Source organism: Nesoenas mayeri (assembly GCF_963082525.1).
Source record: "Nesoenas mayeri genome assembly, chromosome: 1".
Classification (NCBI taxonomy): Eukaryota; Metazoa; Chordata; class Aves; order Columbiformes; family Columbidae; genus Nesoenas; species Nesoenas mayeri.
The window spans coordinates 123,963,734-123,985,353 of NC_137541.1; the positions used below are offsets into that span (position 1 = coordinate 123,963,734).

Sequence of the window (21,620 nt, forward strand, 5' to 3'; positions counted from 1 at the left end):
TATTCTGTCAGTATTTGGATTAACATCCAATTTTTCTATTTCAGATTTTGGTGTTAGACTGAGAATCTGGAACAAGCGTTCAGCTATGAGCTCTGCTGAGGACTTTCTCCCCTGCCTCTGCTGGCCCTCCCTCTCCATCAGTCCCTGTGTATCTCTCACATGAAACTGGAAGGAAACCTTTTGAAATGGGAAACTCTCAGCGTTTGCCCAGATACAAAAGCAATGGGGATACAAAAGCATTTGCAAAAATATTGATAAAAATAGGGCTTGGATTCCTACTGATGGTCTCGAGGTAAATCTCTGTCTTCCAGCAACAACCCCAAGAAGAAAACAAAGCCTCTGCTGCCTGGGTTTTGAAATGACATTGAGTGGGCAGCAGTGGGGCATACGTGGGCCAGGGCTGCCCGCTTGGGAACCATGCTGGAACAAGCTTTGTTGACATATCCCATACACACAAACACATATGCAAGCACGGTACAGATGAAAGAAAAGAGTAGTCTTTGGCTAAACCTTCTAATTTATAGGAAATGGTTTGAAGATAAAAACAGAACCAAAAAAACGCCACCAACCTCTCAGATGTATCATTTACTTAGAAAAACAAGACTGGTACACAGAACATGGTGCCTTTTAAGAAAGTTACCTTCACCACTCGTAACAATACCTAATTTTTGGTAACCACTGCATTACCAATCTTGCAGTATAAAATGGCATTGGTACAGGCTCATGTGTCCTTTATTAGTCTTTATTATTCACTGCAGCCTCTCAGAAAAGCCCTCAGGTGTGTCCAACGCTGCCTTGCTGTAACAGGGGCTCACGCAGCCCTGCACGTAGGTGTGCTCTGGAGCTAGTACGACTACAAAAATCAGAGGTGAATGGATTGTTTAAACACAGTGTGTTGCAATCTGGATTACTGTTTGAAGCATCTGCTTGCAGACCCATCATATGAAAGGAACGGGCCTCTAGTGCAGTGAATTTCCATGTGATGAAACTTGTTTTTAAAGAATAATGTTTCTTCTGAATGACATCATTAAATCACCATTTTATTTAGGAAAAAAATGATTCCATTATTAGCTACTCTATGTAATTAACAGTAAAATCTGCTTTGACTTCCAATACTCTCACTTCTGAATATTTAGATCACTTGTGCCTTTATTCAAGCTTCATCTTCTTGGCAGTACTTGTTAGCAAGTTGACTTTGGACACAGAATCTTGAGTTTTCCCATTTGTTTAGCCATGTGAAGAATACCTGTAGCGGTACCATGTACCATGTGGAACAGGCAGATGAAGCACAGCCAGTCTTACTACAGATCCTGAATGGGACTGGCAATCATGGCACCACGCAGCTTACCGTGGCGAATCAAACCATTAATGTTCACTGCTCTTCCAGTCAACCTTACTAGATGTGAGCAGTGAAAATACATATTCATGTAGCTCTTTCAAGACATGTTTTACAGTACAGTCAGATGCCAAATGCTAGTATTTAACAGCACAAGCAGAACCCTTTTCCTTCAACTTTATTAGGTAGGACAACACCTTCCTTTCAAGCAGACCTCTGATTTTCTACATTGGACCACTGTAGTGACAGTAACACGCCTGTGGCTTTCCCTTCTTGTTAAAAGTAAAAAAAAAAGGTCCCAGAGGACAGCAGTGCAAATCCTGGGATGTCACACTAACACTGGCCACTGACAGCATCTGCCGCATTGAAGGAAATCTGCGTGGGGCTCATCTGCTGCAGCTGAGGCATCCTCGCTTCCAGCGGCTTGTCTGTCGCCGACTGCATCGTCTGGTTCCGCTTCCGCAGCATCTGTCCAATCCCCATCATGGGGAATCTGCCTCTGCTTTTAACGCAGTTAGGGCTGCCCAAGGGGTTGTTGGAAACCAGCTGAGTAGGAGACACTGTTTCTTCCTTTGCTGGATACGCTTTTTCTTCGTATGTGAAAGAGACTTGGGTGGGGTGGACGGGAGATGTACTCCCCGGCTGAAACAGCGGGGACAGTGTCCTTTCACTTGAGCTTTTGTAAGGGAAATTCATCGGCGAGCCTAAAATCCTGTACTGATGAGAGGGGGAAACCTGGTCTATTTGGTCCTCTCTGTCAACCGACTCGAAGGAGTGCACGATATTCAGGATGAGAGGAGAGTCCTTTGCCCGGCCCCCGATCCGGGCTGGCTCCTGCTGCGGGGACTCCTGCCTCTTGAGGAGCCGAGGGGTTCTGGGGGGCGGCTGCTGGACTTCCAAGTACTCCAGGGAGTTGGAAGTGACGCAGCCCGTCTTGGTTGCCAGGGGTTCGTGGAAAGGGCTTACCCCACCGCTGGAGTCTGCAAAGCAATCAGAAAAGGAACCAGAAGACCAGATTGCATTTAATAGCACTGACTTCTCTGCCTTAGGGCAGACAGTGTCCGGCATCACCTTTAACAAATTTTAGATGAGCGTGACAAATGCACTAGCTAAAGCAAATGGTCTTATGGATACACCCAGGACCTAATTCCCTTACTTTCATTTGATACTTACATTGTTGTTTCATGGGTAATTTATCTGCCACTTTCCTCAAAGGCAGGAACAGTGCTTAAATTGAGCAAGGCAAGGACATGAAATAGAACCTCACAGATGTCTTCAGCTGTTTGTATTAATTATATCCTCTAAGGCCATGTCTGAGAAATCTCACATTTCTCCTTTCTTAGCACAACTTTGCATGGTTTTAACTGGGTCTGTGTACCGTATTCACCAACATACCTAGCGACATAGGGGACAAGAGTCTTCACTTGCACTTTGGAGGAAAATCTGTTCTTGGTTTCACACATGTAAATATGGAGTAGCTGCACTGGCCAGATTCAGGCTGTTACAGTTGGAACAGATTTACTGCATTGACTTCAGCAAGAATCATCCCCCAGCAAGGACCAAATATAAATGGAACAATCTTTGCAGGATTTAGCCCAGTAAAACGAAACAGCTCATAGAGAAGATCTGCTCAGTTTCTATCAGGATGCTGGCACTCACTTATGCCAAGTTAGTTGCAATAAAACATGTTTTGCTGTGTTTATGGAAAGCTGTCCAATAAGCCTGCTTTGCTAGGTTCCCCCTAATTGAAAGAACAGTGGACCACCAGTTAATCACTGTCCATACGTTCCCTGGGTCTCAAACCATCTAAAAGGGATATAAAATAATTCAGGTCTGTCAGGCCTCAGGACACAGCCACAAATCTCATGTATATTTCTTTTGAAAGGGTTGATCTTGGCAGGGGTTGAGACCTGCATGGATGTAGGGGATGAAATCACTCACAATGAGTTGGTTGGGCAAAGCAGACCAGGCTTAATCTGACTAGTTTCTTACCAAAACTAGTAAAAATTATTTGACCACTTCATTTAAGAGGTGTCAAAACATGGTTTCCATAAGCAGAGAAATGCTTTAGCTGAGATCTGAATGATTTTCAGGTTTCAGCTCAAAAAAGCAGGGAGAAACCTAAAGAGGAAAAAAAATGTCCCTCCCTCCCAGAAGAAATGATGAATTCTGAACAAAACAAGCATTTTAAAATATTTTTTACATTTTTCACAATAAGTATGCCCCATTTCTGACCAACTCTGTGGAGTACTGCTACCTTGCAGTAGAGGTGCCTGTGCTGCCTGCTGAACACTATTTCGACTTTTTATTAGGTAGAAAACATCAAACAATAAATTACCAAGTCACTAGAAAGAGTATAAAAACACCATAAGCCACCACTCTAAATAACCCCTTGATGCCATAGTCTATCTTTTACATCACCCTATTTCCCTCCTCTGCTCTGTAGTGACCTGCCCTTGTTTAATTCCCTCATCTAACAGCTGGCTACTTCGCCTTCCTGCTCCTCAGTGTCTCCCAGACAGGTGTGCACCACTGACACCCCGTTTTCCTTCTCCTCCACTCATTTATTCTGCCACCTTTTGCAAGCAGCTCTCACCCATCCCTCCCAGGCTGCCTCCTACCCTGTGTGACTACTGCTCTGCTCTCCTCTGGCTGTCTCCTCTTTTCCCACCTGCAGTCCTGCATCCAGCTTTGGGGTCACCAGCACAGGAAAGACATGGAGCTGTTCGAGAAGGTCCAGAGGAGGCCACAAAAATGATCAGAGGGCTGGAGCACTGCCCCTATGAGGACAGGCTGAGAGAGCTGGGGCTGTTCAGCCTGGAGAAGGCCCCAGGGAGACCTTATTGTGGCCTTTCAGTTCTTAAAAGGGGCTTATAAGAAAGATGGGGACAGACCCTTTAGCCCAGCCTGTTGCGACAGGACAAGGGGTGATAGTTTTAAACTAAAGGAGGGGAGAGTCAGGCTAGACATGAGGAAGAATTTTTCTATAATGAGTGGGGTAAAGCACTGGCCCAGGTTGCCCAGAGACGTGGTAGATGCCCCACCCCTGGAAACATTCCAGGCCAGGCTGGATGGGGCTCTGAGCACTCTGATCTAATTGAAGATGTTCCTGCTCAGTGCAGAGGGGTTGGATTAGATGACCTTTGAAGGTCCCTTCCAACCCAAACTGTTGTATGATTCTATTCTATTCTATTCTATTCTATTCTATTCTATTCTATTCTATTCTATTCTATTCTATTCTATTCTATTCTATTCCTTTCCTCATTAATGCTTTTCACCCTTTCTGCTGCCTGAAATTTACTGGGTTGGCAGTTCCACCTGCGTTTCCTCTCAGCTCCCTGTTTCCCCTTCCACCACCACCAGCTGCTTCTCACTACTTCTCCAGTCAGGGTTGTTTTCCTGTGCTGCCCCTTTTAGCCCTCTTAGCAAAAACACATTCACTCATAGGAAGAAGGGTTTCTGCCAGCTTTTGTTTGATAGTGGTCTGGGGTGAGCGTTGATGCTTTCAAAGCACCAGTGTGAAGCACAGATGAATTTGTATAAGTATGTATAACTAGAGAAAGAAAAGTTTTTAAAAAAAAACACTGTGGGAAATCTGTCAAATAAAAAGAGAAGTAAAAGTGAGGACTCATGACTGTTGAACATCATCACGGTTTGCTGAGGATGTTTTGTTCAATGTTTGATTGCATTATCCACATACCTCTTTCACATACCGGCTGTGGAGCAGACAGCAAATGCAAGACCACAACTGTTTACTACCAATTTACTAACAAACACACAACACAAGACACTCATTAATACCACACATGCCCATGCATGCACATGCACACAGGGACACACCACTGGTTTTTCTCCCACTGACCTTTCTCCGGACCTCCAGCCTTGGTGACTTTCCAGTCCTTTGGCAGAGCCTTGGTGTTCTGTATCTGTGAGATAAGACAGGAAGAAGGCTGTCTATATGAAACTGGACTTTTCTCAGTTTTCTTTGGGAGCTGACGGTGAAGAATCTCCCCTTTCTTTTCTTGTTCTTTGAGTTTTTTGTCCTTTAAGTTGTAAAACAAACAAGAACAATTTGGTTTACTTAAGGGAAGTTTAAATGATCCCCAGACTTATAACTACACCACTTACTGCAGCTGATTTAAAAACTATACATTTACAAGGAACTTATCCTGGCTACTCAAAATAACTAAATCTTCCATGTCTCATTTTCCTCTGATCTGTTTGACACGGATTTCATGGTTCCCATCTGCTCTGACACTCATGAAATGTGAAAGTCAGTTTTGGAAAACTAAAGGAAAATGAAAGCTTTCTCTTCAGAGGCCACTTGTCCTAGGAGACCTCGTTGAAGTAAGCAGATAGAAGTTTGCACTCCTCTATACCTAAAATTTGCCTCCCTATTTAAGCATCGAAGAAAGGTCTTTGATTTCACTCTATTGCACTTCCTCTGGCATTTGAAAAGCTAAGCTGCAAAGTTTTAAAGACTCTTTGAGTCACTTATCTTCTGTCCAAACAAGATCTGGAGGAACACGGTCCTTGCTTTTACAGCAACTCTGCAACTGCATAAGACATGGAGGGGGAGAAAATTACCAACCCAACCTTTCACTGAACCCTAACTCCTTTTTGTGACAGAGAAGGCAGGGATTGCAAGCGCATACATCCTAAAAGGTAGGTTTGACCTCCAGTGACGACAGAGGAAAAACAGAACCTGGGAGTGGGACTCTGAAGAGGAATCCAATTTTCAAAGTCCTATTTTACAGTGAAAATTCATTTTATCTTTTTTCAACAGGAATCACTAGATTCTGCAAGCTGTGCAACACTGTTTGCCTGCCACCAGTTCCTGGGAGAGCCAAAAGTCTTATTTCACTTCTAAAAATCAGGCGTCACATTTGTGGCCCATATTTTGCTATCCCTCAAAGACTTCAAGTATGTCTTGCCTTTCTGGAACAAATCTGTGTGGTTTGGTTTTAGATGTCAATCTCAAAGAAGTGGGGCTTTTGTTTTGGGGTTGTTTCTTTAGAGGAGCATCTACAGCACATTCTTTGTGTGGCTGTAATTCTCATTTAAGCAACATATTTCACTATGTCTTATTCAAAAGTCACTGTAACTACAAGTCTTTTTTAAAAAATGCAGGAAAGTTCCTTCACCTAATTATGTGCTGAGGCCTGTATTTTGTCTGATAATTATGCACTGCCAAAGGGCTGGCTCTCTTGATGATTTTCTTTTGAAAGTTCATTGCCATGCAGTCTATTGAAACCCTCAAATACAAAGTGATGTCCATACATGTGAGAGAGGTGAAAGAAAGACACAGAAGACAATTTAGGTTCTCTTGGGCCACTAAACAGCTCTGGAAACATATTAAGATACATAAGAGGAAAATAACCGTATTGCACCTGTTGTGATCATTCTCAGCTTAGACAGAGCCCAGCTCCCTGCACAGACAGTGTCTGGGCACCACTGGGCTAATTAACCTTCGAATTTTCAGAAGTTAACAGAGTTGGAAGGAAGAGCTTCAGTGAATCACAAAAAAGTTTTTGGTTTCATTACAGAAGTGGTTAAGTGACTTGGGAGAGCAAGAACCAGAGACTTTCTGGGAACTCCTCACTGTTTCCACCTCAGTCTGCCTTCACACACACGTGTTTTGTCCCCAGCCTTCTCTCCATCTGTCCCTTATCTCCTCCAATTTCTTTCCCTTCAGCTAGCTAAAGCTGGCTAACCCTTTCACATAAACAAACCGATGCATGATGGAGCCATCATCAATTTGCTTGCGTGATACCTCTTTGTCCACCTGATGTTTTTCCCCTTGCCTTTAGGGGCTTTGACACCTCTGGCACAAAGCATTTATTCCTCCCTGCCCATGCTGTGCTTGGAACAACACAATGTCTGCAATCAGACATAGTATCCCAGGCACTACCTTGGCAAGCAGTCACTACTGATGAAATTAAGTAATAACAACAATAGCAATAATTAATAATAATGCTGTGTGAATAACACAATAGAGCCAGTGGGAGCTGTACAGTTAATTCTGAGCCCACCACACTATTTTTCCTCTCAAGGCTCTGAAACTCTGCAGCCAAGTTCAGCAGAGACTGGGCTCTACAGAACATCTTTTTTTAAAGGTACTTGTGAGGATGAGACCAAGTGGTGACTATATTAAGCCTAAAAGAGCCAATCAAGATTGTTAGCAGCTTTCTGCTATTTTGGATAGGTGAGGAAAGAATCTGCATGTTGGTTGCTGCAGCATCTGTTAGAATGCAGGACGGTTTGGTGCTGCAATATTTTTAGCCTAATGGTGCAAGAGCCAAGCCACAGCTCCTCACCTGCCAAGTGCGCCTGAATTTGTCTTCACACTGCTGTTATGTGTTCTAAGCAGCAGTAACACAGTAATGCCATACAATTAAAGCACTTCCGAAAAAGAAAATGCACATACCCGGTGTTAGCAATTAATTAGTTTACCCTTGATGAAAGTTGTTACAAATAGTCTTATAAGTATTTTTAAAACTTACTAACATTGTTTCTCTTAGACGATGGTTGTGAGAGGGGAAATGACCAAAATCCTAAACTCCCAAAGTGCCGCATATTATTACATTTTAAAAGGAGAGGAAGATTTCTTTCAGGGGAGTTATGAAAGTTTGCTCTTCACTGTACCGTGCACAGCCGTGCAGTGGCATGCTGTTGCACAATGCAGGAGTTGTACCGGTATGTTATACTTGAATAGGTTTGGCATTACATCATGCTCTGCTATTTCCTGTCCTGACCTCGACCTGAAAACCTACTCTAGTCCCAGCAATAGAATCTACAGGATGATAAAGGGTATTTGCGTTGGCCATGTCTGAAATGGTGACAGGGAAATGACACAAGCTCTTAAAAATTGCAAATTCCTGGAGTCTGAGCCCACTAGCTACCCTGCAGCAGGCAGGTATGCTCAGCACTCGTTCCCTTGATTCGCTGGAGGGATGGCTGCCCATTACCTGGGGCCTCTCCAACAAGGAGAGATGGAGAGAGACAGCTTGCTGCCTCCCTCCTTCCCTCCCTCTCTCCCTCCTCCCTGCGCTGCTTGTCTGCCCTGAGCACTCCCATGCAACCAGCCTGACACATAGCCAGCTTACTGAGCTCCAACAGCAGCTCTCAGACCTGGTGCTGGTCTCAGCAGCCCAGACTGGGAAACCTCAAGGAGAAGAGGGGCTGGACACGACCACTGCCCACCTGCCCTTCTGCCCACCCCGGCAACCTGCGGTGCTGCTGGCTGGCAGCCTTCACCCGCGGCAAAGTCCTTATTCCGCATGGCTGGCGTGATGGGGAAGAAATTCAGTCGGCGGCTGAAGCTGAAGCTGACCAGCTCTCCCCTTCTATTCCCATGGCAACACATAGCTTACGCTCTCCTTGCAGTGCCTGCTGAGGGACCAGTGCCTCCTGGCTCCCCTCTGGAAATGGGAGGTGATAAGGGGACTCTATGTGCAGCTCATGAACCTGCCTGAGCTTACAGAATCCCTAGCCCTGAGTCCCAGTGGCACCCACTGATCCCAGTGGCACGAACGAGACACTACCAGGGCTGTGTTCCTGTCCACATGAAGACATTTTAGAATCACAGAATCATTTTGTTTGGAAGAGATGCTTAAGATCATCGAGTCCAACTCTAGCATTAAACCATGTCCCTAAGAGCCTCATCTACACATCTTTTAAACCCCTCCAGAGATGGTGACTCCACCGCTTAGGAGAGATGTCTGCCGTAGTTACAAACAGCAGTAGCCTCCCAGGGTCTGTATTCATTCAGCTGTGCTGCTGTAACTGTCCTGGTACAGTAAGGTTAACACAATCCCCTTGTGTAAATACAGCTAAAGCGATATAAACCATGCTTTATGCTCTCCTATACCCAAGCAGAAACAGAATATATGGTATTATTATCCCAGTGTCTGCACTGTGATTGCATCAAGGTAACTATTTCAAGGAAGAAATGACACCCCCTCATCCCTAAATAGCTACGCTGGGACTAACTCTGAATGCAGGAGAGGCTTTGGAGGGAGCCTTTATCTCTAAGCATGCCTGCAAACCAAACGGGGGTCATACAGTGGCACTACCATTAGTTTTTAATTATCCTTAAGGAAGTCAAACATCAGTTCCCCTCTAGAGGCACAGAGATTTCAGGGTCACCAAAAAAACAGACCATGCACTTCTCTATGGCAGACCTTGTTGCAGGCTCCCCTGCATGGGGCAGGTAGGCAGAAGCTGCAAGGTAATGCCCGGATGGCAGGCAGAGCTACTTGTGCGTCTCTGTCATGGCACAGATAAGTGACACCAGCAGCTGCAGGAAGCTGGTCCAGTGAGCATCAGGATGTACCATGTGAGATCTGCAGCATTCACCTCCAAGTACCTGCCTGTGTTTCCAGGGGAAGGTTGCCCTGCAACAGCTTGAAGTAAGCTGTCAAAGAGCATTTTGAAAGATTACATTCATTGAGTCTACCCACTGTTGATACATTTGAAGTAAGGTGGTTTTTGATTTATGTAAGGGAAGAATGATAAGTACTTTGCCCTAATATTTCCATCTGGCTCGCAGTTCAACCTGTCTTGAAAGCAGTCTTTAAAATAAACAAAACCAGCCATGGTACAAATCTCCTGCAATTAGATCATCAATCTGGCACTCAAAAGTAGCTTTTGAAATAGGTAGGCTCTTCAAGAATACTGCCCTTTGTGTTGGTAGGTAAGACTTGCACAGCTCTCATTACTCTTGTAATATTAATGCTTGGCAAAGAATCAATCAGGGAAGAAAAATCCAGCTGTGAGAGAAGGCTATTATCTGATGTGTAGTCTTTTAATATAAACTATTTTCCCTGTTTGCAGGCAAAAAGGCTGGAGACTGACAGAGCAAAAGGTGACCTGGTTAAATCTTTTCTCTGGCCAAGGGAAGCGTCTCATGATGAATTTTGCTAGTTCATGCATCACTTCTGCTAAGAAGCAAAAAATACTAACCTGGTCAGAGTTTTGTGCAAAAACAGTTTTATCATTTCTTGTAGACAACCCAGGCCTGGGCCAGGACACCAGGAACACCAGATGACTGGGGAGGGTCACCCTGGCTGTCACTCAGCTCTCTGCCCTACACCACCAAGGTCTTGAGACTCAAGGCAACATGGTTATGGTCTTCTTACAACACCAGCAACTTGCACCCCAGAATGAAACTACAGAGCCCCTTGAAGAAGTTTGCATTACTTTGCTAAACAGAGCATTTAAAACTTTTATTTTCTTCATAAAAGCTGAAAGTCACCCTTACACTTCAACCCTAGGTGGTTGTTATTTGTTCCTTCAAAAAGAAATTGAAGGAATTATTTGTCCTGCACAGGCAAGACCACAAGTCTCTTTTTCTCCACAGGTCCAGAAACCCAACATGTTCATCACAATCACCGAGGTTTCTCAAATTCAGTCTGTTTTCAAAGTACCTTAACAAGCTTTAATGAGCTTTACCTCATAGGAGTCTTTATTTGCCTTGTATTTTTCTATCTGGTATAGTTGGTTCTTGTGGCAGATATTGTCCTGGCCTTCAGACTTCTGGGGAGAGAGAAGCACAGAAAAGTAAAGTATGTAAGATAATTACAGAAAACTAATGTTCAATTAATGTTTAATGGATAATATCCATTCTTGGCTTTCAGTGGAGGAGCATCATCTTACAGAGAAGCCAAATTTAGTCCATTACATTTTAAATATCATTGATGGCACCATCATTAAAACAAGCCTGCTAAAAGAACAGAGAAAAGAAAAAACACTAAGAAGCTGTTGTCAGATAAGAAGGGCGTTGGGGATAATTTCTCTAAGAAGCAAACACATTATGACAAAAACACCATACAACCCACCCTCCTGCCTGTGCAGTCACGTAGGAGGTTTTAAACTAAAAGAGGGGAGAGTCAGGCCAGACATGAGGAAGAAGTTTTTTGCAATGAGGGTGGTGAAACACTGGCCCAGGTTGCCCAGAGAGGTGGTAGATGCCTCATCCCTGGAGACATTCCAGGCCAGGCTGGACAGGGCTCTGAGCAACCTGATCTAGTTGAAGATGTCCCTGCTCACTGCAGGGGGTTGGACTAGATGGGCTTTGAAAGTCTCTTCCAACCCAAACCATTCTATGATTCTATGGTTCTAAAAGGAAAGATGACATGTGGCAGCAGGCTCCTGCCCTAGAGAAAGCTGCCGTGCAAACCCACCAGCAGTGTTTCTGGCCCCTAAGCCATACTCAGGGGCCAGAAAGGTTGGCAAGAGGTTAGACTTTATATTCATATTCTTCCTCATGTAACACTTCCAGCTAAGCTTTCCCTTAAAAACTAAATAAAACATTAATCACTCTTAAGCTTCCCCTTGATTTCCTGAATCAAATTACATTGTGTTATTGATATTTCAAGTGCCAGAATGATCTCAACATATAGACAACGGTACGCCACAAGTCACAAGTAAGGCTCTGCATGGCAACAGTTTGCTCTCTATAGGGTAACTGCTTAGCTGGAGGGGATCTCCTATGGAAACAGGGACTCATGAGACATAAAGCCTATCAGCAAGTATCTCTGCAACCTGGGGAATTGAATTCTTATCTGAATTAACGTTATCAGTTTGCAAGGAGTACTTCCCCTTCATAGTTACTGCTACAAAATTAGAAAAACAAACACCCAAACAAACAAACAAACTTGGGTAAAGTCTTGAGATAAAATTCCAGCAAGCAGGGAAACTTTTAGCACTTTTTTTACCTTCCTCATCCACTTATCCAAAGACTTGGCATCAAGTGGTACTTACCCTGAGGCTTGCCAAGTAGCGCTCCAGCTTCTTATTGAGCAGAAAGTAGATGGCAAGCGTGTGACTTGCCCTGTTTGAGAGCACAGTGTTGATGACATCGCTGTTCTTGTAGCCGAGCTTCTCAGTCATGTGGAGCAGCACGCTTTGGCTGAGGTCTTCCAGGTGAATCCTACACAGAGAGAGAGGCAGAGCATGCCATTTGTATCGTTCTCCAAGCCACAAAGCCTTGCCAGACATGGGGGACGTGGCAGGGCGTAAAGAATGGGCCTGATAGGCTCAGTGACATGGGAGTAATGAGTTCTCTCCTCCTGTGAGCACACAGGAAAAAGGGAGACTATTCAGGCACCACAGGAAGCTGTAATGGATGAACAAACAGCATTGTCCCCACCATGTCCTACCCTGATGCACAACAGCACGATGATGCTCAGGATGCCACCATTTTTTATCCTACATCTGAACAGGGAAGACTGTCAAGATCATCTGGCTGGGTTTGAAGGAAAAGAGGCAAAATCCAACTCAGGTAGCTATATTTGGCTTTCTGAAATGACCCTTACCTGTGGCACAATATTAATGCACGAAGCAGGTAGGGAATTTCACGCCAGAGAAATGGGTTGTACAGGGATGGTAATTATAGCAGCTCTCAGAATGGTAAAACTGCTGCTTTACTCATGTTAGTTAAAAGCACAAGTACAAGACGTGTTTATGTACATGCTCTCCTATAATGTCAATGACAGACTCAGCCAAGGCGATAAATGGAGAACAGCAGCCCTGTGGAAATGGCAAAGCATCTTCTCAGACTAAGTTAAAACCAGATTTTCCAAAGAACTCTGCTCCTATTTAGATCTCTAAATGTGCTGGCCAGTTTCCCAGATGTACCTGTCAGTTCCCATTCATCTCCAAAGAAATGCTGGGTTTCATTTGGTTTCTAAAGGATATCATCCCTTGTTCATAATATCAAGTCAAGTATCTGGCTAAGGCAGCTTAAGAGAGCTTAGGTTGTGGGCTTTTTTACAACCTGCCTTCCCCCTTCAAAAGGACCATTCTCCCCACCTTTCCCACTCCTGCCTTGCTGTCCCACTGTCCTGTGCACCTGTGATGTGAGGAATCCCCAGACAGAAGTCTAGGTCTGATGTAGAAGACTTAAGACAAGATGCTAAACACAGTCTGGAAAATATCAAATAACTCTTTTCCTTTTTTCAGCATGCTTATGAACATTCGTTCTGCAGCTAAGGAATGCTTGGGGTTGTTTTTTTTAAAGTTCAAAAGAAAAACTTATCTTGGCCATTGCACATTAAAGCATCTGGACAGCAAAAGAAATTCAAGCAATTTCTATTTGAAGTGCTCAGTAAAATGGGAAATTCTTGCTTGCCTTCAGGGAATTTCCTTAATATAAGCAAGCTTATAAAAAGCCTGGGAGAATATTCTTCTGAAAGTGCAGTTTCTGCCGTTCTTCTGCATGCTCTCCCTTTTCCTACCAAGTTCTTGTGTTGGGAACAACAGATGTTACACCTAAAATGGTGGAAGAGCACTGCAAGAACACAACACAGCTTCTTGCTTGTGTTATAAAAAGCATGACTGAGAGAGGAAGTGATTCCTTGCAAATTCAGTAGTGGGTTTTTCAAAACTATTTCAATGCACCTTACCCACACCTGCTCGCTAACAAAAACTTGGAGAAACTCTGTCAAAGCTGACTGTAGTGGTACTTTCTGAGGCAAGCTCAAAAGGAGCCTAGCCATGCCTTCCAGTATCACAAACTTAAAGAGTATTTTCCCTATAAGGTTCCAGCATTCTACATAGGTCAAGCTTGGGGCATCAATTAAACTAAAGAAATACTATCCAAGAAATGAAGTGAAAGAAAGAATATGTATGGCTTTTATCCTTTACAGCTTCACATAAAATGTGGGTTCAGACAGAAGGAATATCTGCTTTTATCTTGTTTTCAGATCAAATTAAGATAAAGGCTGTGCAATGCGAAAGAAAGAAAAAACATATTAATAACTGGTTTTTTAATAGCAAAGCATGGCATTTGCCATTGATGTTCCCTTTAAAAGTGCTTATAACAGGAAAGGTTTAGGATCATCACCATATATACATCTATGCATGAGCAAACATATGCTCTCTCTATAGTTCAGCACTGCATCTTCTTTGCATTCGATTTGCTTGTCTTTAAAAGAGAATGATTAATAGGCACTCCATAAATAAAGAGCATTGCACAGCTATTCTGTTTAATAGAGGCCAGTCTCTTCTGTAAGTCACCTACCTAACTGCACCAATGAGCAGACCCTAGAAGGGACGCTTCCACCACAACCTGACTGACTAAAGCCTGAGAACTGCAAGCTTGGAAGTCAAAAATAGAGGCATGAAAATGTACCTACAAATGCAGAAGAATTGTGAAACCACATTCAAACTCTATTTCTGTCATTTTTCCTCTTTTCTACAAATCAGACACACACAGCAAGAGAATTAAATTAACCATACAGTTCTCAGTTACACTTACATTCACTTAACAGATGCCACATTTAGTAGATTGATTAGACTCATTATGACAGTGATTTCATTAGCTTAATGACTCATTCAGTTTACACGTGTTTTCCCTTTCTTTACCATACAATATTCGTATGTACCATACTTTAGTACAGTCCAATGCACCATGGAAACTTGGATTTCTTTTGTTGGACAGCATACTACTCAACTCAAGTGCACTTAAATTTGAGGCAGGAATATCGAGATAATGTGTCTGCCTGTTCTCACTCTTATTCTTTGTGAAACAATTGTTCATAGGGACCATCTTTATATTTGTCCATGTAAGTCTGGGGATTGCAGAGAGCTAGCCTCACATTTGCCCCCCCCATTTCAGTGGCTAGCTCTAATGATGCCTCCAGGCATCCAAGCTGCTCAACATCTACTCAACCATCCTTGGAGAGCAGAAGATCTGTTACTCTCCACAGATCAAAGAAAGGCATAGTCACAGTGATTCTCCACCACGCAGTACTTGAAAGTTAAGACCCTGCCTCTGTAAGGGAAATGCTTGCTGCTAAATCAGGGCACCTCTGTTCCCTGTCAATGCAGAGGGAAAAGGGAGATGACTCACATAGGAGCCTGGACCATGCAAGCTGCAACATGTAAGCCAGTCAACTGCAACATCAAAGGGAAAATAAAAGGCCTCCAAAAATTCGTAAAGGCTCTCCCAGGATTCAGGGCTCAAACTGATTTCCTGTGCCCTGGTTGCAGCTTGATCAAACAGTGGGAGCAGTTGTCACCTGTTTCAGCACTAAGAAGGGTGCTGCAGGTGCCCCTCAGCCCCACAGGGGTTGGGACCCATGGCTCTGAAACACACCCTGTTCATCTGGCAAGTGGTGAAGCAGAGGGGAAGATGGGTGGGAGGCACTCTTACAAGCAAAGCTGTGACCTGGGTTGAACACTGAAGGCTGGCTGTATGCATGGCTTGAGCATGCCTATGGGATCGAGTCCTTCAGGGCACCAACATAAAAAGATGGCCTGGTTGGCCAACACCAAGTCATTTTTGGGTGGAGGACAGTGGTTCAGCTGTTCAGACAAAAGTAAATCATCACACTGCTAGGCATACACTACATCTGGTATTTGGCAACTGAGTAAACTGTAGGGGGAAGGGGATCTTCACTTAGGAACACTCCTCTTAGCAAGTTAGGCCAGAAATTTAGGGGCGCTATCAAATTTTAAGCAGCAAAATTAGGCTTTAAGTTGCTGTCTTTGCCTCAGTGTTACTTAGGATCTTGGTCTGCAAGCTACTAACTCCTACAGTGAATCCTCTGCAGGTACTAGATTGTGTATGAGACGTAGCTGGAGGGCTTTGATACAGGAATAAGGTTTTATCTGATCAAATATAGACATATATTTCTATGTGAGCTGCGTAGGGCTCCATTTGCAGTCACTGGAGAGGAGCTCGGATCTCCTGGGCACAAAGTTATCCTATTACAGAATCAAAAAGAAGACAGATGAATGATTCTGTAAAAAGTGCCCTTATTTCTCTCCATTGCCTGTAATGAGAGTCCAGGCTGGCTGGCTCATGTGTCAACTCTACACTGCAGAAGTTCAAAATCAAGTAAGATTATTTCTAATCAAAGTGGACCACAAGTATCTTTATTTTTTGGATGCTTGACTGGCCATGAGATCTGACTGCTGTTTACATTTAGCCATGCATTCAGCATTGCACAGGTATTCAAGATCAACAACCAACAAAGCAAGATCATCTAACTCTGACTTTTCTCACTACCTTTTACCTAATCCACAGAACCTCATGTATGTACCACAAACAGGCAGAGCCTCTACTGGAAAAGTAGCTTGGCTCTTACAGACAACCAAGGGGAAGATCAGAGCCGATGAGCTACTTGTCACTCAAGCAACACATATTCAGTGTCCAATCCCAACAACTTTTAGGACAGAGTCACAAAAGCAATTCCAGAAAATGCAGTGGGATGCTGTCACACAAGGAATGAAAACTTTAGAGCCAAAGTAATCAATATTTTAATGCACATACACCCTGGCAGGCTTTCACCATTCTTTCACACAGTACCTGTTTGGATATGTGACATTAGGCGGAGCTCTCCCAGGGTAATTCTCATTAAGCCATCGATTTGCAAGTGCCTGTTGGATGTTTGGTCTCTTTGCAGGATCTGGCTCTAGTAGAGATCGTAGAAAGTTTATGGCCGCTGTGAAGAAATCAAGAAAAACAACAGATATGTCATATCTTTATGACTTAACACGGTAGTTGAGTTACTACAGGTGTGGAGGCTGACCAAGAGTATACTAAAAATGAACGTTTTCCTTACAGCATGCTCTAATGTCCTTGAGAAAAAGGGAAAACCCGATAAGGGATTAGTAAGTAAAATAAACAATGATTTACAGTCACAATGATTTACAGAGTCATAAAGGAGAGGAGAAAAAGCACCTTTTGTTTCACAGCTGGTTTGAAGTTTCTACACAGGTTAGCCAAAACTTAATTTTTGTGTGAGGACAAGAGGCTGGAATCAGGTCAGGGGCAAATCACTCCATTTGTGTTTAAAGTAGAAAGAGATGGACAGGGGGTGAGTGGAGGGGTAGGATACAGAGCTGGGAGGGAAGACATGGAGAATGGGGCTCCCTTTGACATTATGAGGACAAATTTAAAAAGTACAGTAAAATCAATGGGCTTCATTCTGTTTTCAGATACTAAACCTTCAACTTTCCATGACACGCAACCATCTCTCAGGAGTTTCTTGCAAAACTCCTCAAAAGTACTTTTCTAGTATGTTTAAGTCATGTGCTTCTTATGCGGTTAGGAGGAATGAAATATTTTCATAAAGACTCACAAGAAGTGCAGATCTGAGCCTAAAATAAACTCTGTTTTAACTAGGTCTGGTCTTCGTTCCTCAAATTATCACGGCTAGACTTAGTTTATCAGCTGCAAGATAGTAAAGAGTTAACTATCTCCTCTCTAATTCCCTGCATGAAAGACAACGAAACCTCATTCTGGGAAAACCAAGGTCAGAATGATTTTGTAGAGGAGATACAGCCAAGTGAGATAAAGCCAGATGCGTCTCGAATTAAGCCAATGGCAAGCAAGAGGCAGAAGTGATGTCTGCGGCACAGTTTTTTCCAGGTCAGATGGGCAGGACCTTGGGGGCTTTTTTCCACCTTCTCCCACAGCAGAGCTCTGGGCCTCCTCCTACACTCTCCTGAGTGTGTCCTGTCTATTCGTCTCCTGACCAGGTGGCCTGAGCAGCAGTGGGACAGGACTACTCCGGCACGGAATGGTGTCCTCTGAGATGTACCTTCTTGGTAAGCTGCAGTATAGCCTTGCCAACATGGCTACTGCAGCTCAGGGCAGGCAAACCAAACCCCTTTAAAGGCTTGTGTTGCAAAGCAGATCAAACTGTATGTGCTAATGCTTCAGTGCCAGAAAACTGCGAAATTATGAGCCAGTCCTCCCATTCGGCTTTTCAGGCATGGGGTCTCACCACCACAGCATGCTCTACTGGCACCACACCATCCTCTATTCTGAAGCAGAGCGGCCACAACATGTCTTCTCTACTAGCAATACAGCGAAAACCTCGTGAACCCGCATTCCCACATCCAACTTCAGGAGAACTATATGCCTTCTCACGAGTCCTCATCTGAAAAGGCCATAAAAGTTTACCTAGGCACAGTGCTGCTGCCCGTCACAGATTCTCCTCAATGAGGCTGTTGTCCTCCTTCACATTCACCTGGCCATCCCCCTGAGCATTTTTATTTCCCCAACCCCTCCGTATCACCCCCCACCCACAGTCTAGGATGCGACAGCTGGGCTGATGTACCAGGGAAGGGCAGTGGACAAGGCAGGGAGGGTTTATCCTCAAATAAATTAGGGTTAGACCCGATGGGTGCTGACCCCTAACAACTTGGATAAGCTCGGTGTTCAACATCCTGCAAAAATCTAGTATCAGCTGGAGAGGGCCCTGAGAGCCCATCCATTTCAATACATCAATAAGTTTATATGTGGAAGAGAGACAGTTTTAGTTATGTATTTACTGGTTCAGATAAGCATCAGCTGGGTTTTTTCTAAGCTCTGTCTTCACAAATCACTGATTTATGTGAGGTACTTCGAGCCTTTCCCAACATTTTAAATCGTTTTTTTGCTTTTGTTTTTCCTATGGCAGTAATATTGTGGCAATTGCAGGAAAAGCCCATATCCCAGTTCATAAACCTGCTGGAAGCTGATGCTATGACTGCTCTCTGCATGCTCTGAGTGCCTCCCTTCCATGCCTCTTGGGGACAGACCTCCTCATTAAGACAAACAACAAACCCCTTGTTCTTCCATTTGATCTCCTCTCCAGCACTTCCCCTGTCTCAGAAACCACATGCATCCCACGGGTTCAGAGCAAAGTAAATAACTCTTTCCCAAACCAACATCTCTCCCTCCCATCACAACCACCCTCAGTCCCCAAATGAGCTAACATCTTAAAAAATGTTTTTTGCTTTGTTTTGTTTTGTTTTCCCTATCTGGGCAAAAGGCAAGCTAATTAATAAGGCTTGTGAAGCACCACAAAGATCAGTGGATCCAGACTGGGAGAAACTAATTCTGGAGAGAAGATGCCCCCTGGGAGGCTCCCTAGCAGGCCAGACCTGGGTGACATGGAGGAGATGAGTAACAGCACCTTGGCCAATTTGAGCTGTCAGATGGTACGAGGAGGAGAGAAACCTTTTCCAGTTAGCCCCATGGCTGTGAGACAGCAAAATTCATCCCCCAGGAAGCAAACATGAAGCTGCCCAATTGATTTTTGGACCTTCTGCACCTGAAGCCGTTTTCCCTGCTGCACCAAGTGAGCTGGTGAGCAAAGAGGGCTGTGAACCACCCTGCCAGGGCTTTATTATGTGAGGCCTCATTTATCACGAGCTCAGGCCAGCACTAACCTAATTCTTGGTGGAATTCTGTTCCCATGGTGTAATTTTGGGGCAAACTTTGATTTTTGTCAAATAAGATAGCAGCATCATGAGAAACTACATTTCTCTCTTAACTTCCTTGAGCATCATGAGCTCAGTGATGATGAGAAATGGAGAGTGCTTCAGTGGGGACTACAAGACGTCTGCTGTGTTCATGTTCCTTGTCATGAACGAAACCAACTTACTGTCTTGCTCACACTGTCAGGGTGTGTGCCCGGTTAAAATGAGGCGTACAGGTGCTGCTTACAAAACTGGATGGAGAAAATGAAATTAGGTCATTTCACAAGCCATGAGCAAGGTCCACCTAATCAAATCCTTCCTCCAAACTACATGCATGGATAGATGATGACTCTTCTTATTATCTGTACTGCCTTTCTCTGCTCCAGAAGGAAGACCATGAACACACAGAAGCGGTAAATTGAGGATAAAAAAGGAATGTGTGCTAAATATATACCAACTTCCTGAACAACTGAACTCTGCTACTTAAAATCAATAATCAGATAGCTCTGTTGTTTAAGAAGCTTAATGGAAAATGGTTTCCTAATTGGGAAAATCAAACACTAATTCCAGACTTCCCCTGTTGCTACACAGTTGCGTTGGGTACTCAGGGTTACCCAACATTTTAACTAATACAAATAAAGCATACTCTTGCTTAGTGACAAGACTGGCTACCTTAATGGGACCATGTGTTCAGTAACGGTGAAATGAAATATTGAAAGACAACGTACTGAACAAGCAAAACAGAATCCTGAAAAAAAAAAAAATCTCTACTATATATGTGAATTTACAGACCAAAAAAAAAAAAAAAAAGATAAAAAGATCCATAAACCTAAGAAGTTAACAAACACAACAATTGGCAGAGCAGAGGACCAGAGCTTCTACCTACTGACCGAAAGCCTAAACGTGGCAAGCACAAATGCCATCTTAAATCACAGTTTGCCATGTCAGTGAATGAGCAAGGCTGCTGACTTAGATCAAGAACTGATGCGTACCTTTGTTCACAGTGAGTAAAGGTTAACACGTTTAAATCTATTTCATTAATTTGCCATCATCTCTGAAAGTTCAAGCTGCTATAGTTCTCACAGGATAAACAATACTATTTTCACTGGAGACCATTGTGTCAGTGAGCTACAAATGCTACAGACATGCTTTTGCGAGAAAATCTGATCTCCGTTATAAAATGGTAGGATTAATGAAAAAGTAAAATTAAACCTGTTTAAAAGTAATGTTATCTTTTTTGCTACCCAGGTCTGGTCTTCTACAGACCTTTTGTGGGTGATTCAGCCTTCAATACATTAGTTGTCCCACTGAAGTCAGTAAAATCTCCCATTTAGAGATGACTGAAAGAAAACAATGATCAGGCAAACAGTCCATTGATTCAAAGACACTACACAGACATCTTATAACTGCTCTCTATTGGTAAAAGCCTCACTCTGGGAGGTAAGTTTGGTAAATGTTTTGCGACACTTGGAAAATGTTTACTATGACATGCAAGTCCCTGACTACAGGAGTGAATTTGCAACTGATGAAGGATTTGGCATCTAGATCAGTACAGCACAAAGCAGTCAGTAGAACCTTTCTTTTAATTTACTCAGTGGGACTTTAGAGCGTGTGCTAGAACACTAAAATAACTGTTTTGTGCAACTGAATCCTAACAGGATGTCTCCAGAATGGAAATACCAAACACTCTAATTGCATCAAATAGATGGCAAGACTCGTAGCATCCCAACTCACTTGTAAACCCGCCACTTTACAACATGCCAGCAATATGAACTGTAGGCACGGAAAGCATACTTCATACAGATGCTGAGTGAACAAGGAACAACATACTCCATTTGAGCCACAGAAAATCTGTGTGAGAAAACCCTTAACTACCTACTTCTTCCATATGTAGGTAAATCTATACTTGGGAGAATTCATCTTGTGACACAGTTTCCAGAGGCTTTCTCTTATCTCCCATGACAATGGTTGCTGGCCTCAGTGTGAAGTAAAAATGTGTGCTCTGTTACCCTTTTTCTACATGCAATCTCTGAATTTTTTTGATTGTCCCCTGTAAACAGGCTGCCAGATATGGAGAACAGAA

General features: G+C 43.5%; 1 protein-coding gene across 1 annotated transcript in view; it reads right to left on the reverse strand.

The window, feature by feature from the left end:
• Positions 1–1,669: 1,669 nt before the first annotated feature.
• The window catches only part of HUNK (hormonally up-regulated Neu-associated kinase), a gene marked incomplete at its 3' end in the record, with an annotated part of 57,523 nt that continues 37,572 nt past the window's right edge, over positions 1,670–21,620 (reverse strand). Inside the window, exons 6-10 of the mRNA XM_080353577.1 lie at positions 16,653–16,788; positions 12,101–12,269; positions 10,790–10,873; positions 5,199–5,379; positions 1,670–2,316 (exon numbers count right to left, since the gene is read on the reverse strand). Of these exons, the coding sequence (XP_080209703.1) occupies positions 1,670–2,316; positions 5,199–5,379; positions 10,790–10,873; positions 12,101–12,269; positions 16,653–16,788 (1,217 nt within the window). The remainder of the gene's footprint in view (positions 2,317–5,198; positions 5,380–10,789; positions 10,874–12,100; positions 12,270–16,652; positions 16,789–21,620) is intronic.